The sequence below is a fragment of the Dermacentor variabilis genome, chromosome 7 (assembly GCF_050947875.1).
Source record: "Dermacentor variabilis isolate Ectoservices chromosome 7, ASM5094787v1, whole genome shotgun sequence".
In the NCBI taxonomy this organism is placed as follows: Eukaryota; Metazoa; Arthropoda; class Arachnida; order Ixodida; family Ixodidae; genus Dermacentor; species Dermacentor variabilis.
The window spans coordinates 125,298,525-125,324,807 of record NC_134574.1 but is presented as its reverse complement, the minus strand read 5'-3'; the positions used below and the strand labels follow the sequence as shown (position 1 = coordinate 125,324,807).

The 26,283-nt window shown below is 45.2% G+C and overlaps 1 protein-coding gene across 1 annotated transcript in view; it reads left to right on the top strand.

The window, feature by feature from the left end:
* The first annotated feature begins 2,653 nt into the window (after positions 1-2,653).
* The window catches only part of LOC142588835 (uncharacterized), a 54,120-nt gene continuing 30,490 nt past the window's right edge, over positions 2,654-26,283 (top strand). The window contains exons 1-5 of the mRNA XM_075700655.1: positions 2,654-2,778; positions 8,292-8,327; positions 13,238-13,255; positions 24,630-24,739; positions 25,205-25,300. Of these exons, the coding sequence (XP_075556770.1) occupies positions 2,654-2,778; positions 8,292-8,327; positions 13,238-13,255; positions 24,630-24,739; positions 25,205-25,300 (385 nt within the window). The remainder of the gene's footprint in view (positions 2,779-8,291; positions 8,328-13,237; positions 13,256-24,629; positions 24,740-25,204; positions 25,301-26,283) is intronic.

Here is a 26,283-nt window from a genome sequence, read left to right as displayed (position 1 = left end):
TTTCGATGTCGACACAATAAGGAAGTGAAAGCATTTCAGCTTCTCTAGAACAATCATAATCCGGCACAGCATGCTTTCTTTGCATATTAAGATTATTTGCGGCTTTGCCGAAAGGAACCCCCCCACTTTTGCCATATTAACGAAAACACTGAAGGGAGGCGTGTCGCGCGACATTAGTACACGCACAACTCTACCGAAGTAGGCTCAAGAAGATTCTAGCATCGCGAGATCCGTGCCTCGTAGGTATTTAATAATTTTGAAAGAGTACGGTAGAAGTGTGGGAGCACTGATTGTCTGCAGAAAGGCAATACGATGCACGTTGTTTATGTAAATATTGAAACCTGCCGTAATATGTTGTAAATATAGGATAGTCAGGCGACCACCCTAATAATTAGGAGAAGTGCAAAAAGGTGAAATATCAGCAATGAATTGTTTCCAAATTTTCAAGCTTCTGGAACTTTCTTTTACGAGAAATTTATCCGTTACGTAAAACAATGAATGGCTCATACTGCCTCTGTCCCCTTAAGCAATGGCTCATACCCACGTAGGGCTGAGGCTACAAGCGTTCAGCAAAGGGAAGCGAGCGCTGCATACATTCGTTGAAATCACCAGAACAGCTGGGGGTATACAACACGTTTGAGGAAATCGTGGACGCGCAAAGAGCCTCTCAACTCGAACAAATGTCTCTGACAGCCACGGGCCGGCACATCCTGCAGAAACTCGGCTTCATTTACAACGTCCAACACGTTCAGAAACAGGTCATTCCATCCGACCTCAGCAACACGGTGATTGTCGCCCCTATCCCTCGAAACATGCACCCCGAATATTATCGGCGCCGATGCCGGGCCCGTGCCAAGGCGCTGCGGCGCTCCTTGGTTGGAAAGAGGGCTACACGCTTCGTGGACGCCACAGAATAAACACGAGAACGCCGGTTCATGGTGGTAGCCGTAGACGTTAACTCCCGGCTTACAAGTGTAGTGGCGCAGCGGAATACCCCGAAGCAGCGGAAAAGGTAGCGATTACGCTTGCGCTTACCACCATCCCTCTGCTAGGTAGTTTTTAGAGACTAACAATTCGCAGTTCACCACTACGCGCGGGGGTGCATTTCCCCCGAAGCTCTCCAGATTTTAAGGAAAGTTCGTGTACAGCTCTTCCATAGCACCGCGATCATATGGTTTTCAGCGCACGTGGCCGCTCCGACCGATGAGGGCCCCCCTAACTTGAACGGGGTAGCACACCGCTTTGCGCGAGAACTGACACGCCGCTCAGATTCGGAGACCGCCTCTTCGAGTTCGGAACTCCTGGTTCAAAACACTCGAGAAAGCTTGGTCAGGTACAATGACATCACCAAGCACTACCAGCTAAGCAGGCGGTTACTTCCCCACCTCACCCCAAACTGAAACGTCGCCAGGCAGTCGTCTGACGACAACTGAAGACACAAACCTTCCCCAGTCCGGTGCGATTGCGGCACATTTTCCCCGCACAATACCTGAGTGCTCTTTGCAAATTACGTCAGAAAAATACAGCGATGCTCTGACAGATGTTGGGGGACTGTCGTGTTACATCAGCTACAATGGCAGTAGCTTCGGAGGCTCTTGCGTCGAAATGTGCCGCCGCTCTGCGCAGCTCCAAGTTCAAGACGCATGATTTGGCTGTCCAGCAGGCCCCAGAGGCGGCGAATAGGCAAGGCCATGAAGTCCCCTCATGGGAGACCTGAGCCCGTGTCGTCAAACTTTGCCGGATTTAAAATAAATTTGATTCCATCCACCCACACAGAATAACATACGTTCACTAAAGAACAAACTAGAAAAAGAAAGAAACATCCGAATCAAGAATAAAGCATTGCAAATGTCCTTCCACAAACGTAGTGAGGTTCTTGCAAGAGCTTCGCTAAATTATTTCATTTCATTTCATTTATTTGTTTCCACAAGCAAGGAGGTACATGGTTGTGGCGGAAAAACAAGGGGAAAAAAGCTGCGGAAAAGTAGCTTGACTGGCGCCAGGTTCCGTTTAAAACGGCAGCAGCAGGGCAGGTGGAAAACGAGAAGGAAAAAAAAGAGATAAGGGAAAAACGCTGTCATTAACCTTATTTACCTTAACTACCCCCGATTATCGTGGGTTCAATTCCCACTAAAGGTCGATGATTCGAGTCCCTTAATAAGCTTTATCTAAATTACCTGTGACTAATTAACTTCACCTTAACATTAATGGTTGTGGGTTCGAGTGCCGTAATAAACTCTATCTTTATCAAACCTGCCTTATCATGTTTGCTATTGAAAGTCATGAGCGAAAGGCCGATGAGGGTTGATAAGGGTTTATGCTGGTCGTATGAAGCTCCATAACGCTGATAATGACACCGGTCTGCGTGGAGATGAGCAAGTTGCACAGTGCTTACGCATGCGCAGACCAGTGGAGTTTCTGCACAATTTTTTAAAAATTTCCTTCTGTTCCTTTTTTACAAGATTGAGCACTGCTAAGGATAAGTTTGTTTGGCTTATGCCCGCCTTATTTTGTATTGAGGAAAAGGGTTAAAGCGAGTAATTTCTTGGAGCGCAGTATTACAGCCGAATGTGACACGTGGAAGCGCTTTATCCCACTTTTTGTGATCCATTGCGGCGCACATGGAAATCAAATCGGCAGTCATCCTTTACCTATGCCCCGCAGTGGGTTTGAGTCATTTCCCAAGCAATCATCATTTATGTCCCAGCAGGTGCCAGGCCTTGACAAAAGAAGAAGGCCAAGCAGCAAGCGGTTCATCTCGGCCAGCTGCAACCATGGGTAAGTGTGGTCTACATTCCGCGACTTCATCATTTTTATATTGCATGCGCTATTCCGGCGCAAGCATTACTGCCGCAGAACGGCGCCAATTCTATACATGTGCTAATTAAAGAGCAACGCCTATCGATTACGCTTATGCACCGAGGCTTCCGGCCATGAGTGTTAATTCTTCTGCGAATGTTTTGGCCAAGTGGTGAACAATTAGCATTTTAAAGCGATTAGCATTCTTACGGTACTTCATTCACTTTCCGGGGGCTGCCTATTGGCCTGTCTGTTTGTTTAAGCGTTTTCCCGCATACTTGGGTCACTGGGTGGTCCATGGTCTAAGGGTTACATGATCGGCCAGCTTTATGTTCAGCGAAACGTTTTTGAAAGCAAGCGTCGGCCCAACTTGGGTCATGGGAATGTGACATTGCGTATGTGTCGCTCATAAAGTAAGCCATTTTACGCCTACTTTCAGGCTACCCGCCTTGGTTGCTTAGTCACTCTGGTGTTGGGCTGCTAACACGAGGTCGCGGGATCGAATCCCGGCGACGGCGGCCGCATTTAGATGGGGCGAAAGGCGAAAACACCCGTCCACTTAGATTTAGCTGCACATTAAAGAAGCCCAGGTGGTAGAAATTTCCGGAGTCCTCCAATTCGGCGTGCCTCATAATCATATATTGTTTGAGCACGTAAAGCTCCATAATTTAATATAAACTCTCGGGCTGTTTCATGCCACTGATGTGCTTCTTTTCCATTAGGCACTGACTACCGTGAGAAAACCCGTCGTAATAATCTGTACTGCCGCGAGAGGAAACGACAGACCAATCAGATAGGAGCGAACGGCGGTCTACTATTCAACAGAAGCAGCCAATAATTCTTCGTCCTCGTCATCTATATAGAGTCGCAAAAAAGAGCGTGATATTATCCCCTCCCGACAAAAACGGCATGGCCTCGATGCCCCGGCGCATAAGGATGGGAATGAACTAAGCCAGGAAAGTTCTGTTGCGTGTAAAGCATCAAGCAGTAAACAAATAAACAAAAACAAGAAAAAAAAGATCCCAATTGCTTGCAGAATACCACAATGTTTGAAGACTTCAGTCGACGCAAGTGATAAGGCTTCAACGCGACGACGTGAACGACGTCAGAGTTAAGCGATCTACGGGTACGATGCCAAGTTTAAGCTGAGGGAACTTCGTGGCAAACTATTCTAAGGCGGTGCCGAAATCTCTAAGGTCGAAAGTAACAGCGCAGTAATTTTTCGGAGTGTTCGCTTTGACGAATAGGAGCCCATGCCCCGACAAGATCACCTGCATTTTACGTTACGGCTGTGTGGCGGCTGTAGTATAGGGGATCATCATTGCTTTGCTGAAACAAGATATGGAACCGCGCAATCCGCCGTGTCTCTTCAGCACTCTGAAGAAAGGAGCTTGTATTTGGCGTGGTCGCAATAGACGCTGTGGGAAGAGGTATCCTATCCAGCATTGTGACTTCGTGGACGCATACCAGACGAATCGGGTTAAAGCCAGTGGTTTCCTTGAGCGCAGTATTACAGGCGAATGTGACACGTGGAAACGCTTTGTCCCACTTTTTGTGATCAGTGGCGGCGCACACGGAAATCAAATCTGCAATCATTTTGTTGAGTCACTCAGTTAAACCATTGGTTTGCGGGTGATACGCAGTTGCTGTACGGTATGGGGCTTGATTGAGCTGTAGGATTTCTCGCAGCAGCTATGCTGTGACCGATGAACAGCGATCTGTGATGACTACAGCTGGGGCACTATGGCGGAGCCCGATGTTTTTATGAAGTAGTTGGCCACATTGGAAGTTGCAGCGTTCTCAACGGCTTGGGTTTCGCAGTACCGTGTCAAGTAATCGGTGGCTAGAACAATCCAGCGGTTATCAGCAGTTGACTTGGGAAACGGGCCTAGTAAATCATTCGCGACTTATTCAAAGGGTAAATGAGCGGGACATACGGGCTGGAGAACATCAGCTGGTTTCATGGGTGGAGCCTTGTGGCGCTTGCAGTCGTGGCAAGTACTGACGCAGTGCTTGATGGTTTAAGTTTTCACCAGTAGTACTTCTGCTTGATCCTCGCGAAAGTATGCTTGAAACCAAGGTGGTCCGAAAGATGGTTCGTTGTGGCATGCACGTAAAATGTATTCACGAAGTGTACCAGGGACAAAGAGCTGCTACATGTTCTCTGTAGGATGGAAGTTTCCAGCATAGAGAACGTTGTTACGAAGAAAAAAAGGTGACAAGTGACGCGCGAACTGATGCAATGGGTTCGGGTGGTCCTTTGTGATACTCAATCAGTGTTTTCAGCCCTCGATTGTTGGATTGCTGTGCAACAAGGTTACAAGATGTAAGCTCAGAAAGGAAGCCCCCATTTCTCCTCAGTATCTGCTGAAGTGGTTTTTCGATGCGGGCACGGGAAAGACAGCTAGCGTCGGTGTGTTTCTGGCCGGACTTGTGAACAATTGTTCCATCAGGTTCCTGTAACTGAAGGCCTCATCTTGCGAGGCAGCTAGAATGATACGTGAAATTATCCAGCCAGCAGAGAGTGTGGTGGTATCAGACGATTCGGAAGGGGCGTCCGTACAAGTTTGGCCGGAACTTCTTTATAGCCTACACGAAGGCCGGACACTCTTTTTCAGTTGTCGAAAACTTTTCTCACCATAGTGCAAAGTGAGGCTCAGTAACACGCTCGACAACTGCTCGAAATTACACGAGCATGTCTTCTAGACCAACGCTGCTATAATCAGTGTATACTTGTGTGTCTGCTTCTCTGTTAAACAGTCCATGGATCGGTGGTGTCTGCCATAATTTTTGAAGTTCGTGGAAAGCGTGAGATTGCTCTGGACCCTAAATAAAGGTTACATCATCCTTGAGGGGGCGTTACAAGGGTTCGGCATCTTTATAAAAGTAAAGCAGAACACAGCGGTAATAAAAATTACAGTAATGCTTCACTTCGTGACGCGGCTGACGCGCAAGTGTATGGATGCAATAGCGCCCATGACGCTATGGAGCCTCGGTGCGCCTAGACGCCTACACTGTGCACATCGCCGATCTTATTCAAGACAAGGCTCGCTCTGCCGCGCCATACGCAACAGCCACCGGAGTAGAACGCCCCGTTCTAAACATTCGCTTAATATTTTAATTACCTAGCATGGTGTCAGAGGGCACAGGCAAACATGAATGCTTCACACGCATTGACTGCGGACACTCGCTGTCGAAAGGCTGGCGTGAGGAGTCGCTTAAGTAAACGTAATGTAAACCGGGAACGGCTGGTGGCGAACGCTGTGCATGAAGGCGAGCTTTCGGGTAGAAGCTCGGCGTCTTGCGTCGGTCTATCTTTCGTTATTTTTTCGCACTTTTAATATCTCCGTCTGAGAAGATTTAATACAGAAGGCATGTGCTGTCGCAGTTTTGTTTCATGACATTTATTCGTTGGCTGCCATTCTCAAAATTCTGAGGAATGACATTGTATAGAATCTAAGACAAATGATAATCAACTTTTGTGATAGAAGAACACCTTAATGCCGTATAGAATGCTTCGTGGCCTCAAACACCGCCGATTTTAAGAGCTGGCCAGTTACGCTCGCGCGTAAAATTCGACACAGACACGACTGCTTACGTGGTGGAATGCGAAAGCACTATACCGTTTATGCAGCTAGGAACGTCATGAACGAGCTCACTTTATACAGTCATGACATGACGTCACTTCCTCCGCATTGTCTGCGTCGCACGTTCCCAGTGACGCAAGCACTAGGCCCCACCTTTAGCGAGCGAGATCGCTGCGACGTGACGTGTGAAATCACGCACGCACTAGGCGCACCTTTAGCAAGCCACAAACGCGGAGGTCGCGGGATCGAATCCCGGCCACGGCGGCCGCATTTCGATGGGGGCGAAATGCGAAAACACCCGTGTGCTTAGATTTAGGTGCACGTTAAAGAACCCCAGGTGGTCAAAAATTTCCGGAGTCCTCCACTACGGCGTGCCTCATAATCAGAAAGTGGTTTTGGCACGTAAAACCCCAAATATTATTATTATTATTATTACAAACGCGGAGCCGCCTCGACATTGGGGAAGCCTGCTCGTCTCGCAACCCGGGCGTCCGGGTTCGTTGTGGCAGTGTTTTCCCCCACGTTGGCGGGGACGCTGGTGGTGCATTCATAACTTATAGCTGGTTTTCAACTTCAAGGGTATTAGTAATACATCTGATTGCTACTTCGTAATAGCCCAAAATATGCTTCATATAATAACTATTGTGAAACGCGGCATATATCCAGGGACGCATACCCAGCGAACCAAACTGGTACAATAGTCGGTTTTGAGCCGGGCTCCCCCAGGACAGCGTGGCCGTGCTCTGCCCATTTGACCGTCGATTAACCAGTGACCCATGTAGGGAGGGCAGAGGTTAGGAGCGGACTTAGCTATACATAAAATAGCCGATACATACTGATATACCGCAAAGTGGGAACAGATGCTAAGGGATGCAAACAGCCAAAAAAGAAAAAAAGAAAAAAAAGGGGAAGGTGAATGGCGGCACTTCGCGAAGCCTACAAGCCAAGCTGACATGCAATCCCTACCCACATGGCGATAGACTCTCAACTTCACCTGCCCCAATTTCCGTATATCTCTCCCCTTTAATTGCAGACGGTGCTTTAATTGGGTTCCTATAGTGAAGGTCAAGGTAGCGCCGCCTTAGGCACTATGGGTTCTCGAAATTTCACTTTATCGCTATTACTTTGCTAATATTATACCCTTCTTAGAAATTACTTGCCTTCGAATGATACCCGGCGAACGCCCTGTAACTTCTATTATAAAATCAAATATTCGACAGGTATATAACGCATATAACGCGACAGGTTTTTAAGTATCTTTAAGACCAGCTGACCATTGGCTGTATTTTCGTGCGCAAGGACAATTGCTAACGGTATGTATTTCAAGCATGGTTTTTAGTTGTAAAAAACAGTGATCTGAAACTATAATGTGAAATTCGTTTATGCTCACGTTGAGAATAAAATGTCTTTTTTTCCTAATTTGATGTTATCTGCCTGCAGTGTGGTTGGAAGAAGATATGAGGTTTAAAATGTGCTGGCCCTTTAGGTAGATTTGACTAATCATTTTCCCATAATAATAATAATAATAATAATAATAATAATAATAATAATAATAATAATAATAATAATAATAATAATTTGACAACCCCGCAGTGGCGTAGCAACAGGGGGGGCCGGGGGGCCGTGGGCCCCGGTTGCAAGGGGCCAGTGACGGGGGGGGGGGGGGTGTCAGATACGTCTGAAGACACCCCTCTTTCCGCCGGCTACTTCCGGGGAGGGGGGGTGACAGAAGACCTATGGGCCCCGGGTGCCAGACGACCTAGCTACGCCACTGCAACCCCGTCTTTAATACCTGTTTTCAACCTTCGCTAAAGTATTGAAAATACTGATTGTCTTAAAGAACTTTGCAACCTGTTAAACCGCGCATATCCATTGACCGGTTTCTTGGTTCTCTTTCTTTTCTAGGGGAGGAATCAATGATGTCCGAGGTGTCGCAGTCGGGTAAGTAAAACACACATGCCGATGCAGCAATCGCAACTTTTACACGACAGTGAGTCACTGTACTATCTCGATTGAACATTGAACATTGATTGAACATTGATTGATTGATTGAACATTGATTGAACATAATATCTCGATTGACCATTGTCCTGCACCGGCACGCTTTTTAGTGCGACACGAGAATACGAAAGTTGCGCTTTCAACCATAACATTGTAAATTATAGCAACGTGAGTGATAGTAACTCAAACTATCCATCCAGAAACCTGATTTATGGATGAATGGTTTGGTTTGGTGTTGATTTGGTCGGAAAATTTGAAACGGGCCATGCACCTAGGGCCTCATTGCCATACGACCATTTTTGTGAAGCTTTAATTCCCGCGAGATTTAACGTGAGTAACGCCGGACGCCAACGTGTTCATTGACAAGTGCAAAGTCATAAATGCCGCGCTACGAATTTTGTAGCAAAGCAAGAGCCCTAACTGGTCGCTTTAATAAAAAGTGAATAATTTCATGACGTCATTCAATGACCGATTTTTTTCGTCAGCTATGTGAGTGGAATCACAAATCTATTAAACCAACTGCGGCGCAGGACCTTGACATCGAAATACGTTTATAGCAATTTTAGGTTGTAAATAACTTTGCGAGCAGAAAGACGTACGTGAACAGTTCCAAGGGGGATGCGTTTTCATTTCGGTGTTCGGACGGGCATGTTGCTCTCGCCGCTCTTAACATGGGTCACAGTGAGGGCCTGCGATATCGCCAGTCCCGGTATTTCGCGCGATTTGTTCCAGTGTGTGCCTGCCGCCTACGAGCGAAAGCATTCTTGGCACAATGTCAAGCACGCGGGGAAAGGAACCAACGGCGTGTGAAATGCCAGTGAATTAAATGTGTCTCATTATTGCTTGTATTCCAGTAGCAATGCTAAGGGCTCCAGAAAATAAAATGCTTTTTTAACTATTTACAACATAACTTGGGGAATGAAACTTTGGCGCTTGCATGAAAAGGTCATAAATACATGTAATTCACTCAGTAATCGAAATGAGGCCAAGCCACACTCACTCGAAATCAGAATAGATAGCAGTCATGTGCAGCAGCACTTATGCTGGAACTCACAGTAAAAAAAAAAGAAAGAAAAAGAAAAATCTGAAGGACGTCTGTCTCTTGGTGGTGCGAGGGGACTCAGGATGTAAAATTGAACTGTCCCCTCTAGTATGAGGTCTTTTAAATACTCTTATAAAGACCTCCCTTAAATGAAGAGTTCTTTGATACCACGCAAACTTTCTTGAAGTGCAACTGTTATGATATATATATATATATATATATATATATATATATATATATATATATATATATATATATATATATATATATATATATTGTTACGGGGTTAAAAACAGTCAGACGTATATTTACAGGATATTTACAGTAACAGTAGAGGCTGACAAGATGGTAAACAGCGCGTGAAGTCCACAGCGTCGTCTTCTTCCGACCAAGCCGACAAGATCTTCTTCGTCGGCGTGTCACATGACCCCCGGTGGCGGAAGCACCGGCTCGGTGCTGGTTAGGAGGCGGGCGAGTGATACAACTTAAGGTGCGCGACATGGATCACGTCGGAGCGATGCCGAGCCGCGGTTGGCTGAAAAGGGGCGATTTTGTACGTGACGTCAGTTACTTTCCGCAAGACACGGTAACGGTCAGAGTAGCGTTAAGGTAACTTCTCCGAGAGGCGAACGCGGCGCGACGGCGACCAAAGAACCATGGGGTCCGGTGTGTAATGGGCGCCACGATGGCGGGAGTCATATAAGCGCCACTGATTGTCCTGCGACTTCACAAGTCGATGTCGGGCAATGTGGCGTGCTTCTTGAACTAGGGTGGTTGCTTGGGCTAGTTGGTAATTCATGATCAAAAATAACATACAGCGCGAAGGATATCGACAAGCGCTGTGTATGTCGTCTATCGCTGTCCTTCTCCTTCGCGCTGTATGTTATTTTTGGTGCTTCTTGAGCTTTGAGTATGGCTTCACGGGCGTACTCGGACGTGGAATTCAGGCTAGCAGGCAGAATGGCGTCGAAAGGTAGCGTAGGGTGGCGGCCAAACAAGAGGAAGAATGGAGAGAAGCCGGCGGTATCGTGGCGAGACGAATTATAAGCGAAAGTTTGGAGCTGACGCATCAAAGTGAGCGAGAATGGGCGGGGACGTAAGCAACCCAATGAGCTCGGTGATAGCACCAGCTTGCTCAGGAGCCCAAATGAATTCGGCATCTTTCTTGAGGAGCCGAGTGAGAGGGCGCGCAAAGTTCGCAAAATTTCTAACAAACGGAGGGAAGTAGGAGCAAAGGCCCAAGAAGCTGCGAACATCCTTGGCACATATTGGCACGGGAAAGTCGTGGGCGGACGGCGGAGGTCTTTGCAGGTGGACGTAGCAGCCATGTTGGGAAGGCGGGGAAATGGCTGGGCAATGCGGCGACTCTTGGCTTCTTCAAACCGCTGGCATTCCATAATAATGGCTTGCACAGTGGAAGAATTCTTGAAAACAAGAAGGTGGAAGGCATCATCTGCTATGACCTTAATGACGTGTGCAACTTTATCAGGTTCAGACATCTTCGTATCCACTTTGCGGCGCAGAGCGAGCACGTCCTGGTTGTACGTGAGGTAGGATTCAGGGCACGTCTGGACACGCGAAGCGAGGTCTTTTTGGGCGGCGCGCTGAGGCCCAACAGGCTTGCCAGACAAATCTTTCAGCTTCTGTTTACAAATGTTCTGTTACAAATGGTAAGTTCCTCTTCATGGGTCTGAAACCAGACGCGTGCCGTGCCCGCGAGGTAAAATATCAAATTAGCGAGCATGATGGTCTCATCCAAGTGGTTGCTGGAGCTCAGCCGTTCATATAGTTGAAGCCAGTCTTCAACATCGGTGTCGTCGGTGCCAGAAAAGGTTCCTGGGTCGCGGGGTTGTGCTAGAATGACGGTGGGCGTGGGTGCCGACGGGCCCGAAGCATCCTCGCCTTGTGCTGGCATTGTATATGCAGCCAAGGAACGCCCGCTGCGTAAATGCGTCTGGATAATGATCTCGCAACCTCTACCAAAATGTTACGGGGTTAAAAATAGTCAGACGAATATTTACAGGATATTTACAAGAATCGCAGCGGCTGATCTATACATATATATATATATATATATATATATCGTTCAGAAAGCAGGAAACAGTTGCACGCCGACAGGTCTGGCACTTGTCATACGAAATTTGGCAACAGAAATCAAAAGCTTCAGTTTTCTTATAGGAAACGCTTTGAAACCTAGTGATGTCATACCGACATTTGCACTTGGTCTTTTTTTTTTTTAGTGACTGCTCACAGTATGAAATCGCGGATGCGGTAGCCACATCTTGACGGGGGCGAAATTCAAAAACGTCTGTGTCCATTACATTGGGGGCATGTTCACGTTGTCATAATCAATCCCCAGTCTTCTACTGCGGCGTGCCTCACAAGCAAATCGTGGTTTTGGCACTTGAAAGCCCAGAAGTCTATTCCGGGACTCCATTTCGCCCGATAACGGCTTTGTGTTATCTCGCAGTGCAAGACGTGCTGGCAAAGTAGTCCCGAACGCAACGAGTGTCATGTATTCTTGTGTGTCTTCGCCTTCTGCTTGCCAGTGCGCTGCTTCGCCACCCAGATATCATGATTAATCAGCAACTCGCCCTACTTTCCACATTACTGAATTATTGGGAAGTTCATCGGATGCTATCATTGATTCTATCAGTTGTGTATGTTCTCACCGCACGTTGATTAATCATATTGCACGCCCGACACGAATAGGGCAGCACCTTTCGGAAGGCAGGCGGGCACCGCCGATTACGCTGGAACCTTTGATGAGTGACGCACGAAAGCCAATGTTCTTGACCCGAAGACCACATTTTCAACGAAAACTGAATTTGCTCGCCGCTATCGTTCTGCTTGAGGGTTACTTCATACTTTTTTTTGCGGGGGGGGGGGGGAAGGTGCTGGCAGAATTTTGATCCGAAAAGAGCTAAATGTGTCTCTCACTTTCGACAATGCGTCGTGCTTCACTGTGGCTAAAATGAGGCGATATAATCGCTCATTTTTCGTCACATCCCTAAGATATGCTTACGTCTCGGCCCATTCAGGCTTTTTTTGTTGTTGTATTGGTGATAACTCTTGGCTCAACGGCCCTGCACGTGACCTTAGGACCTATGCAAGTACTGGATGATCCGTGATAGCCCTTATTGATGCACATTTGATGAGCTGTACTACTCATTTTCACTCTCTCTAGTGAAATAAATATTCTTGAAAATTCATTATCGCTATCAGTATCTTCATCAACCTATTGTACTAACTATAGGATAAAGGCCTCTCCCTGCGATCTTGTCTTACAAAAACTGACAGCATCCCTCGCCGGCTAATTTGCTGATTTAATCACGCAGCCTAAGTGTTTATCGTCCTCAGCTGCACTTCCTTTCCCTTAGCACCCATGATGTAACTCTAATAGAAGACCGCTTATCCACCGAATGCATTGCATGACCAGGCCAGCTCCATTTTTTCGCTACTCTTGATCTCGACTGCAGTATCCGCTAACCCCGTTTGCTTTCTAATCGACATGGCTATCGTCTTGTTTCTTATTTAAACTTCCACCTGGCACTCTAACCTTTTCTGTCGCTAGTTGCGTGGTCCCTCCCAGCGAATAGACGACACCACCTAACTTGGTCGCCACAGTGTCTTAGACGGTAAACTTCAAGGAAACTCTGGAAACTGCTGGTGTTAGAGCTAGGATACATCGCAGTGTAGCGCGCCCAACAGAGTCGTCTCCACTGTTAATTTAACGTGAAAATACTTTGCACCGATTGTTACGTCCTGCTGTCTTCGCAATTGGCGTTCGTATTTTTCTTTCTTTCAGAGGTGTCTACTGCGAGCGGTAAGTACCGACCGTATTTTGTTTTCCGTTCCTTAACACATGTAGTTTGTCCAAGGTGTTCCTTCACAATATACGAAAGAATTGCGTAAACTCAGACACCTTTGACAACCTTTAGTCATTTCCGCGCCTCACTTAAGCAAACGATGATGGCACAAAGAAACGTGGCTGGCTGAGATCATTAACCAGTGAGCGAAAAGCCACACAACGAACAAAGAATACATCCAATTACCTCGTAACATTGAAGCGCTGCAAATTTCAACTGTGGGTAATCTGCAGGCGGGCAGATTGCGCATACTTTTCGCACGCGAAAGGAGGGGGGGGGGAGGGCAGGGGGCGGGAACGAGGAGGTGTTCTTGCACTATGAGGGAGACACGGCAGCGCGCGTCTATGCTTGAACTCCGCGAGTGGGTCCGTATGTGCCCGCATGGCTAAGCGCGGGTGCGCGCATCCTTTCGTGGACATGTGCGGTAGGTTCGGAGACTGTACTCACCCGATCTGGCTGATTGCTTCGAGCACGTGACGTTTTCGCGCATCTGGTTCGCGTTCAAGCGAGATGAAGAACGACAGTGAATTTGCTGGCGGCATCTGCTGCTTTTCCTCACGAGATTGTTCGGGCAGCGAGTGTACGCATTGGTCGAGTGAGGTGTGTCCATGTTTGCCTGTGTGCGCGTCGAACCGCGCTTGTTAATTTAGTTAGTGAACGAATGTGTACAGCTGATTATACGGCTCATAAAGCTACCAACCTTTCCGCGTAAAGCTACCTACTAATTTGCTATCACAGTCAATGCTTCCCCTTTATTGCGAAACTGCAATTTCCCAAGTGAAACAAATTCTATTGATTTCTCACCTGGGAATCTTAATGAGAATATTTCATTGCTTTACACGAATATGAATAGATACACCGAAGTTGAGCCACTAGCTAAAGCTTTGTCCTAAATGTAGCAGTAAACTTTCACACAATCCACCAAAGCATGCATAGTTACAGGCACTTCAAGTGTGCATGTACGACTGCTTTCGTCCGAGTCCGTTGTCAAGCATGTTGGCCGATCTCGGCGGCAGGGAAGCATAAGGAGCAGTGGCTCGTACCCGCGTAAGGCAGATGCCTTAAGCACTCAGCAAAGTGACGAAAATATTACGTATACTACTTGGATTCACGCATACCACATACACAACAGCATACATTTCAATAAAGAACGAGCACAAAACAAGCATCGGAACCACATCATTGATGTTAAGGCGTCACTGATAATTATAGGAAGCACGTAGCGCTGCACGCATACGTTTCCTGTTAAAGATTGCTGTTGCGGAAGATCCTGCGGCGGTGGCTGCTTACGACGTACGGAGTTACTATCCTAGACTTGCATATAGAAACGAACCAGCGAAGCAACTAATATCGTTATAGCACCGCTATGTGCAATGCCGCGCTGTCAAATTTACTGTTACTCCCGTTACAACCCTTGATCCAAACTACCATTACTGCCAGTACTCTAAAGCAATAGGGTACTGTGCATCCCCCTCATCAGTTGTAGCAGTAGTTTTCAACAGCTTCTCTGGACATCCACTTTCTCAGGGCCGGAAATGCGAGTCAATTTTGTTTCACTTCCAGAAACAATTGTTGCTAAGTAACCTTTGAAAGTTTGATCGTGCTTATTATTTGTCTGTAGTTTGTCTTTATTTTTCCAGCACGGTACGCGATAGAAGCGCCGCCAAATATTAGTGGCGTCACGTTTTGCAGCTAGTCTATTGCCTGGTGATCGGGTTTAACTATGCTGATAATGATTACTCATCAGGCGATAGCAAAAATTATCATCGCTGTGTTGCAAGCATAAGCGATACATAAAGGTGTACTGCTTGAATGGGGCACCTTAAAACGGACTACAGCAGTGCATGACACTGGTGAGTTTTTGATCGTGTTATATTCAATTCACGCATGAGAGCGTATAAATTGTTTAGTGTAATAACACAAAGATTTCCTGACGCCAAGGTGTGCTAGTACGCAAAAAATTGTCCGATTTGTGATTGTGTGCAAACATGAATGAGGAAAATCTTTCCACCTGCGCCCCCGCCATATATATATATATATATATATATATATATATATATATATATATATATATATATATATATATATATATATATATATATATACCTTGCTGCTCAGATATGCGGAATGGGTAGCTCACTATCTAGAGATCATTTTTAGTTCTTCGCTGAAACAAAAACGGGTCCCAGATGATTGGCTGGTCGCAAAAGTGGTTCCGGTTCACAAGTCTGGTGAAAGGCAACATATTGGAAACTATCGGCCAATTTCACTCACGTGTGTATGCTGCAAGCTACTTGAACACATAGTTTCAAAGTCAATCTACACCTACCTTGAAGACAAGAAAGCTTTTTTTCCCAACCAGCACGGGTTTAGACAGCACCTTTCGACTGTCAGACAGTTGATAGAAACGATCAACGATTTTTCAGCTTCCTTGAACAATAGAAAGCAGGTCGACGCTATACATTTAGATTACTCGAAGGCTTTCGACCTGGTTGTACATAATGAATTAATTAAAAAACTGATGGAAATGAATATAAATTATGATGTTGTCATGTGGATCCGCTCATATCTTACAGATCGGACACAATACGTTCAAAATCTAACCAATTAAAAATAACCTCAGGCGTTCCACAGGGATCCGTTTTAGGACCACTTCTTTTTCTAGTTTACATAAATGATATTGCTCATAACATAAGTAACGACATAACCATCCGGTTATTTGCAGACGATTGTTTATTATATCGTGAAATCAATAACCAAAGCGATCAGGCGTCACTTAGTCAAGCCCTTAAAGCTGTAGAAGTCTGGGCCGCAAAAAATAAAATGAAAATTACCGAATCTAAATCAGTCATGCTCAGAGTTGCAAACAAAACAAAGCGTGTTATTGAGTGTAAATATGAGATGAACTCAACAATTCTTACCGAAGCTGAAACGATAAAATACCTAGGTTTAACAATTTCGAAAGACTTAAGTTGGAAATCACACATAGACAGAATTTGTGGAGCTGCAGAAAAAAAGATATGGTTCCTTCGTCGAAAATTAAAACTAGCAACGACACCCGTCAAACTACTTACACATTTAACTTACATTAGACCAACGTTAGAGTATGCCAGTGTCATTTGGGATCCGTTTCAATCCGGAATTATAAACCGCATTGAGAAGACACAGAGAAAATCTGCAAGGTTCATTCTTTCCCGGTATTATCGTACTGACTCTGTTTCCGAAATGCTTCGGTTGCTTGATTTGCCTCCACTGGCTCAACGGCGGAAGTTAGCTAGACTTAAATTTCTTTTTTTTGTTGTCGAAAGGCCACTTCAATATTGAAACCACTCCTATCTTGCTCCCAGGCAGGCTAGAAACGTCAGATCAAGCAATCATTGCATGTTCACCATTCCAAAAGCATATCTGGACATGTACGCTTACTCATTTTTTCCGCGAACGATTAAGAAATGGAATAGTTTGCCAGCGTCTGTTTTGCAGTCGAGTAGCATTGAAATCTTTGAGGAACACGTTAAAAACCTTTTATGAATTTTAATCTTAGTAGTGCCATGCAAACATTGTCACACTATTCTAGAAATACATACAATAGTCTTTCTTTCATGCTGCTTCCAATATCACTGTCACAATGTTAGAAACATGTATTTCGTAGCCAAACTATTGTTTTTTGTATTTCATTATTTGTTTTGCATTGTATTTCCAACATTCATTGCTTCATGTCCAAGTTACGTTTGTAAAGTGTTTTCATTTTTTTACGCTATGTGCAAACCAGCTGTACCCACCCTGTTACGGCCAAGACGGCCAACAGTATTTGGAAATAAAAATAATATATAATCTTGTGCGCTTGCGACCGTATGAAGTGTTGTGTTGGCATTAGAAGTTCACGTTGTTAGAAATAGCTCCCGAAAGCGAATGTTCATAGTCTGACTTCGCCTCGGTGCTTCTTGCCCAAAAAATTTGCTGAACGTGAAAGTAACTTCCTTTTTTGTTCTTTCCAGGTGGGGCAGCGTAAGTCATACTTTCTATCAATGTTGTCTTGAGGAACGCGTATTCATTAATTACTGGGACTGTGCAGTTTTTGTAAAGGCAATAAAAGGGAAGTGACATCGAAGAAATTACATGTAATTTAGGTTGACCAGAAGGTCCTCACAAAAAAAAAACGTGCTCTGAAACCTTCATGTTCCACTACCTTTCTTATTTCTGGGCCGGAACATCAGACGTGTCCGGTCGAGCCAGAAATGAATTCAAGAAGAGCTCTTGTACGAACCCAGTTTATCGAGAAAACCGCATTTCTCACCAACGCTACCGATCGCACCCTGTGTGCGATAGGGACTGCGAGCATTACAGAGACCGCAGGGTGGCTAGAAGACGCCATGCATACGACTAGTCGCCGATGTACACAACTTTAGGGGCCTTCGTCCTGCCTGTGCGCTAGCGTCAGCTGTCGCAACGCAAGGGTTGTTTTTCCATCGATTGGAGAGGCTTTCGGCCTACAGTTGGTACAGTGGCGTAGCCAGAAATTTCTTTCGGAGGGGGCTGACATTGCAGCTCGGCCTCCTCCTTAAGAAGCTTAAGCTCGGGTGCTCATCTAGATACATGAAAATACGTTTTTCTCGGCAACCACTACACCAAATTTGACCAAGTTTGTTGCATCTAAAATAAAAATTTAAATTCTGCTCACTTTTAGTTCGATTTTTTCATTTAGGTTGTCCGTTCTTTATTGAATTTTGGAAAAAATCACAAATTTTCAGAAAAAGAAACAATCAAGTTTAACACTCTGTAATTCAACAATGAAAAATAATATCGCAATTCCATGAAATGTATCGAATAGTACATCTACAGCGGACAAAATTGTTATGTTACACATGAATCTCAAAACATTTAGTATTATGGAAATACGGCGTTTGCAGAACCCTTGTACACAACGTAACCAGTTCACGTAATTGACATATCAAATTTGTCCGCTTTGACTGTTATAATAGATGCTGTTTACGAAACCGCGATATCTGTTCTTGATGCAGAGCTATTAGCTTTAAACCTCGTGCTTCTATTCTTTTCGAAGTTTCGAATTTTTCAAGATATTTAAACAACATTCAGACCCTAAATCGTAATTCCGCTTCCAACAGATACTAGAATTTAGCTTTCTCACTCAAGTGCAACAGATTTCAAGAAAGACGATCGAAGAGTTCTCAGAAAAGTGTTTCTGCGTTTTACATGTATTTGAATGGGCCACGTCGGAGTTAGGCCCGAGCTAAAGCTTCCTCTTAAGCAATTTGTCAAGTTTTCAAATACACGAATAATAACTGCATTGTCATTGCCAAAGATGCTGCAAGCGAATTCTTGAACGCTGCACACTGTCTGAAGAATTAAAATATGCATTTTTTCATAACAGAGTAGACTCGTATACCTGCCAAAAATTGTGCGCAAGATACCTTATATCAATGCTTCCATGTTTTTGTCTATTTAATAAGTAAAGAAAATATCACACGAACTTTAAGACTATATCAATTTCAAACCAGCAAAGCAGTACCATGCCGCTGATATGAAAAATGGAAAGGCCATGAAATGAACAAGTTGATGACAAATGTGTTAATGAAACTTTGTCATTCAATAACCTTGTTCACATTCTTGTACGTATGAAACGGCCAGTGGAAAATCTCAATGACGCTGTCATTTGTTCGAATGTATTACGCCGGAGCAGTCACGTGTCCGGTCGTGTGCCGTGAGTAATTGCATCAATATTATAGTCGCAACACACAGCACGTATAAAAAGCGGGAGTTCTACAAAATATACGGGTACGAGTCAAATGGAAATGAGCCAGTGGGAATACATGACAAACGGGGTATTTATTTAAAAGTATAGTCTTCACGAGCATTTAGACACTTCTTCCATTGACTAGCGAGTTGCGTGATTCCCGTCTCATAAAGTTCCTTGGGTTGCTGCTTCAAATAGCCTGCAACTGACTCTTTCACGTCATAGTCGGACACGAATCTGGTACCCTTGAGCTGTTTTTGCAGCTGCCCCAACACGTGGAAGTCGCAAGGCGACAGGTGTGAGCTGTGTGGCGGATGTTGCAGCGTTTCCCACTTGAACTTTGCCATTTTTATATGAACCACATCAGCGACGTTGGGACAGGCATCGTAGTGGAACAAGATGACCCCATTCGTCAATTTTCCACGTCGTTTGTTGCTGATTGAGATTCGCAGTCGATCTGTCGTTTCACAATATCGGAAATAATTGATAGTCTCTCAAGACTTAGCAAATTCTATCAGTAATGGCCCCTGACAATCAAAAAACAAAAACTCAACAACACATTTCCGGTGGTAATGGCGGCTTTGCGTTCTCTGGGGGTGGTGAATTAGAATGTTTCCACTGTAAGCTTTGCGGTCGTTTTTCAGGTTCGTAGTAGTGGCACCAAGGTTTGCCCCGGATTACAGTTGCAGACAATAAGTCGTCACCCTCATTATGATACCGCATCAGATGAGTCAAGGTAGCGCCGATCTTCTCCGCCTTCTGGCGGTGGTTCAAAATATTGGGTATCCACTGCGCACACAAAAGCCGATAACCGAGATGTTCATGAATTATGGCGTGAACCGAACCGTGACTGATGTCCACACGCTCTGCCAGTTCATCGGTGCTTATGATCCGTTCTTGTCTCATCAGATCATCAAGCTTTGGAATTTCGTTGGGGGTGATTGCACGATGGCTTTGGCCCAGTCTTGTATCGTCTTTGCAACTTTCACGTCTTTCTTTGAACCGTTCACTCCAACGCTTCACAGTGGCCAATCAAATGAAATGTTCAACGAACACGGCAGCCATACGGCGACTAATTTCTTTTTGGGAAACACCTTCAGCTGTCAAAAGCCTCATGGCACCACGCTGCTGAACTTCTGGAGCATCCATTACGTCACGCAACCATGTTCAACCCAGTGTAAAAGAGCATTAAAGAACATTCATCCCCACACCTGCGTGTCACTTTCGTAAATGATAGATGCCTGTGTGCTACACGCATGCCTCGCAGATAATGAATCGAACCATTATTGCGCGGGGTGGCTAGGCTAACTTTCATTTCAATCGCCCTCGTACATTATAAATGCAAAGATACAATTGAATATATATACAAATGCGAAGATACAGCTTCATAAAGGGCAAGAAAGTGTCACTAGAAACAAAGTTCGCTGCACGTATACACAAAACATGGCAACAAGATATATAAGTATGCGCATAAGTATCCAATAAATCTACCTATCTAAGAAAAAGTCATTGTATGTAATGCGTCAGACAACGCAATTGAACATGTTGCGCAATCACAGATTCACAGAATCCTAGATCCCACCCCCATTCCATCCAGTCTCCCCGATGTATCGCGCGCGACGGAAGGTGGCGCGCTTGCTCCCCACTTTTCTCCTTTGCGCACACAAGACTTAGCCACCATCGTCGGCTCACCCATTCCACCCGCTCCCCCCTTAAAATCAAAGTAGAAAAAAATAAATAGGAACGTAGTTACTTTGGCTGGCTATAGTGTCTCGAAATGGATGTTTTGGTGTGGGTGAAAAAAAAATGTTGATATATTTTTATGTGACATGACGGCACGAACGAACCACCACAACACTTCGTCTCATCGGACCTCGCTGCGTGCTTTGCCAACTTGATTGAGGGATTTACTGATTGGTTCTTTATTCGTTTATTTTTCCTGATAGTGTGTTGATTAGGCTTGTCTCGTTGTATGTTCCGATGTAAGACATTAGAAAAGTCAATGCATCTTTGGCGTCAAATGTTTCTAACTACATTAAACCCACAATGTCCCGCAATTGAAAATCTGAAGCCCAACTTTGGAAATCTCAATGCACCTTTCGCATCAGAAGTTTATGAGAATTTATACGCATAAAGTTTCGGAATTGACATCCATGTGCTCCGTAGATTCCGCGCCCTCCGCGACTTGCCGCGGTGAGTTCGTTCGCCATCAAAACGCCCTTGAAATTTGGTGCTCGGATGGGGCTCCTTGCGTTATGTGACTCCAGGTGCATGAGCATTGCCACGAAATCCAGCCCGAGTTTGCAATGTTCGCGGTGAAATGTCTCTTCCAGCGGGAAAAGTACCATTCTAGACAAAATCCAGAATGATTTCCGACGCCGGAGGTTGCTTTGGTAGGCTGTGCATGGACAGCGCGAAAAAATTTCGGGGGGGCTGAAGCCCCATCCCCTTTTTTCATTTCGTTCATTTTTGACTGAATAATCTGCGCACAATTACAACCTTTATAGCTGCAGCCTTCGGGATACTTGTGAAACATTGTTCGGGCGTAACCAATTATATTATTCTATACAAGAGTTACTTGTATACAACAGGTACGAAGCTTACGTGTGCCCTCAGATTTCTCAACTCTTTACAAACAAATTCTTTATGGTAGTCTGCACCAGGAAAACAAATCGGTGTACCACGATGGCTTCTTTCAGACGCCACGATATACGTTTTCGAAAGCCTAATGCTTTGTTTGTCAGCCATGAACACTCGGCGTAGCAGAAGACAAGCGCGATGCAGTGGTGCTACGCCCACACAGTTTTAATTACGCTGCACTCACCGAACATGTGCAAAACGTTTAGCACGCCTATTAGACGGCGCTGATAGCATCGAATGCCACGGGCTGCTTTGTTCCCGCTGCAAAAGATCGAGACGGCACTTGGCCGTGGACGTGACGCTATTGTGGTCGTGGCATCGTCAGCGTTCAAGTTTTCTCGACCGACTCATCACGTCGTCGTCGTATCGCCTTTTAAGCTAATCCAGTCGCCCAGTTGTCTAACACCTTCTACTACTATAGCTCTGCGCTCGTGGTCCTCATGCTGTCCTTGTCGTTTCATTGCCGTCAATATAGCCTCGTCATCCGACTTTCATCCTGCCCTCGTGGTTACGACAACGTCGCCACACATACATCGTGCATTCTTTGCCATATTTTTATTTTGATGATGCCTTGGACATTTCATAATCGCCGCCGCAGCCACGTCAGCCTATACTTGCCATGCCGTGTTCGTCACGTCTTTCAGCCCACCCAGCGTCCCAAGTTGTCGAATAGCTTGGCACACTTCTTACGTGACCGCGGCCATGATGCCTTCATAGCCTTTACAGCGTCCTCACTGCAGATTTCTCTTCTGACTCTCGTCATGTCGTCATCGTCATGCAATCGTTAACGCAATCGTTCTGATTCCGTCATGATGATACCATCATAGCGATTCCAAGATCGTCACTGCTTTGCTTCATTCCATTCCCATGCCGGCTTCCTCACGGCGTCGTCGTCATACCATCTTTGCGGTACAATCGTCGACGCACAGCTGTTGTCAGTCCATCGTCGTTCTACCTTTGTCGTCATCACATTCTCCCCATTAGTTTTCATGCCATGCTCGTCAGTCTTTCGTCGTCATACACTAGTCGCCATTCATTCGTTGTGACACCACTGTGCGATGCCGTAGTGATCGTTTACTCATTGTCCTTTTAGCGTTGTTTACCGACTTTTGTCATACCGTCATCGTCAGCAGTTGTCATACCATTGTTGTTATGCCATTCTCATTATTCTGTCATCTTACCAACGTCGTCATTTCGCTAACGCTGTCCCATTATCATTGTGCAGTGATCGTAATACCGCCTTTGTCCTCCTATCGGCGTCATTAGTTCTTCGTTATCCTATTGTAATCATGTTTTCGTCGTTCAGTCGTGACTGTAACACAGTTTCTCGTGTTATCGTCATCATTTTGTCGTCGCAGGAGAGGCGTTGTCAAGCCGCCGTGGTCATTCCATCGTCGTTATTCAAGCTTCGTCATGCTGTTGTAGTTATACGGTAATCATTTCCCATACGTCATCATATAGTCTTCGTGATAGAGTCAGCACAATGCGATCGTCGTCATACACTAAGCTTCATCACACTTTCGTGATTCCGTCGTATTCACGCTGGCATCGTCGTTCTAAGGTCTTCATTTCAGAATAGTTATCTCTTTATCCACCGGCAGTCATTGTAATAGCACCTCCGTAGTTTCGTCGATGTTGTCCTGCTGTCGTCGTTCCGTTATCGCCATGAAGTCGGCGTCATGTTCATATGCTCATTCTCATGGTCTACCTTGGGAAAGGTCAGTAATAGTAAATTGGGCCGATACTGGAAACAGTGTATGTAGCATGTAACCGAATCAAGGAAGTCCCAGAAAGACTACTACGTATACTAAATACACGTGCTATAAGTGATATGGCGTGTCGCTTAATTGCTTTAAGGCTAATCGCATTACCGTCGACAGTCATCGGGAGATGAGTTCTGCCAGAATTTTTAATAATGCCTTCAGTCTTCTTCTTCAGTAACTGTTGATAATATACCATAAAAACATAACTAGAAGTATACAAATATATCCTCAAGCTTAAAAAAATTATTGTACAATGCATTCGCTCTTCAGGTGCACCAACAATTCGTGAGTTTCGGTTTTGCAAAATTCTGTTAAGCATTAAGGCAACTTCAGGTTAGCTGTGAGCTCATTGTGCATCACATCTCTTCACTCCAGCACATGCAATTTATCAAAAGGTCCGGTTGCGTTTAGTGAGGAGTTGCGCATTTACAATAAAAATTTATCGCTTAAGCTTTTTTAACGAGCCAATTTTCGACGAATCTAGCAGGGACTCGTAGCCCCCAATCTTAACTCTGCTTTCTACATATAGTAGAATTGGAATTGTTTTCTTAAACACACCAAATTTTATTCAACTCTCTTTCGCTGTTGGGAATACTCGGAATATTTCGGCATTTTACATGTATTTGAAGAAAAAGTCAGTTGGCTTCAAACCAAAGCTTCTTAATGCAGCCAGAATGCAGTTTCATCTTATGGATGGTTTAGTGGCCAAACAATTGGATGAGGGTCAGAGGCGAGGATCATGCTCAAAAATAACGAAATAAAACAAGAGGGCACCCACGGCCTGCTGATCGTATTGCTGATCGTACGTATTGAACTGTCAAAGGAAATGTACAGTTCCTAACGCGTCAACATCAGGTTGTGGCGTAGTCCGTGCCTCCAGTAAGGTTATAATGCGATGTTCCTAGCGCTTCTATCTGGTCTACTGTCGGAAGACGAGGACAGTTCCAGCAACGTGCAGTATACGTGTCACATAGGTTTCCGTCCGACTGTTAGACCCATCTTAACGGAGTAAATAGAATCCGACTGATTCTTCACTTTTTTCACACAAAGAACAGGACACAGCGCTGTGCTTCCGCGTCCATGTGCTTCTTCGCGATCGTGTAAATATTACCATACAAAGTAGCCCACCAGTCCGTCCTTTTCAATCCTCGCCACTGTTTCTTTAACCCTTCGCAGGCCTGGAGGCGAAGGGGGATCGAAGGCTCCCATAATTGCAGTGGTGGTGATCCTGCTGCTCCTGGGGGCCATCCTTATTTATTTCGTGACATCCTCCGGCAAGGAAAGCGGTACGGAATTTCTTAGAACGCAGCAAACAGTAGCGGATTGCTCTCTTGATTGATTGATTGATTGATTGATTGATTGATTGATTGAGTGAGTGAGTGAGTGAGTGAGTGAGTGAGTGAGTGAGTGAGTGAGTGAGTGAGTGAGTGAGTGAGTGAGTGAGTGAGTGAGTGAGTGAGTGAGTGAGTGAGTGAGTGAGTGAGTGAGTGAGTGAGTGAGTGAGTGAGTGAGTGAGTGAGTGAGTGAGTGAGTGAGTGAGCGAGCGAGCGAGCGAGCTAATCCAATGTTTCTAGTTTTATATCTCGAGTAAACACATGGGAAACGAAATCTGATGCATCGGGGAGAAAATGGAGACAGAATTTTACCAGCCGATGATTTTTACAACGTGTAGCTCAATCCAAGTGCTCCGTGTTGCATAAATGGCTCCAGTTGTATTGATTCTACGTTATTGCATTTGTACACACATCCAGACAATGTGACGAGTGAAGGCGAAGTTACCTCAGGCGGCGGCGACGGAGGTGGAGGCTTCAGTGGTGACTCTTCTGGAGACACCAATTATCTACCGGGTGAGTAGCTTCTTTTTTTTTCACTTCACGCCTTTGTTTCTTGTTCCATTTGTTTTCTATGGAGTCACTGCTGGCATTTCACACTCGTGAAGCACCAAACTCTTATGTTTAAGCTTTGGACAAGAGATGGAATTGCATAAAGGGTATTGAAAACTATGGCCGCACCTCTCCGTCCCTTTCCGTGCTTTATTGTCCTACAGGCATGTATCGCTCATTATTGGCTATTTCCTGCATTCTTGTGATCACTAGGCGGTCAATTAGATCCTCCAGCTTTTCACGGTAATCACTAATCATCATTAAAAAAATGCGAACGTGAACGACACATTGCCCTCAGTAAAGAACGACCTGCCCAGGCATGTTGCGTGTCGCAAGGCACGCAACATGCGGCTCTTTTTATCTTTTGGAAATTTCCAATTCATTTTATATGAGGGGATGCATGCCCGGTAATAGACAGCGGGAATAGAGAGCTTTTCCTAGAGAACGGCAGCTTTCCGTGAGACGTGATGCTTGATACGTAACATGTTAGGCCGTCGGCGCATGCGCCACATTTCCGCGAAATCGCAGTGGACATCGCGAGAAATCAACTTTTTAAGCATAGTGTCTTCACGCACAGTACTAGAGCGTAGAATAATATAAATGCAGCCGTTAGGGGTGGGGGGCAAAACAAACAGCTGATTTCAGTTACTACAAAAGAAAAAGAAAAACGCCAATAGTTGATTCGCAGCCTGAGTTGCGCGTGAGCAATTCGTTATTTTATCATTCTTATTTGTGCGTGTTTTTTTGGCTGTTACAAAGCATACCACATAGCTGAGTGCAACGAAATTCGATCGAGGCGGTTTATCTGGGCCCGTCGAGGCGCTGACATGTTTTTATACAAGGATGGTGACCTGCCGCGGTACATTCCGCGGTATGTGACACGTCTTGCTCATTCAAGTATTAGGGTAAGCGATCACGTATGACACTAAGCTTAAAGAGTCTAATAA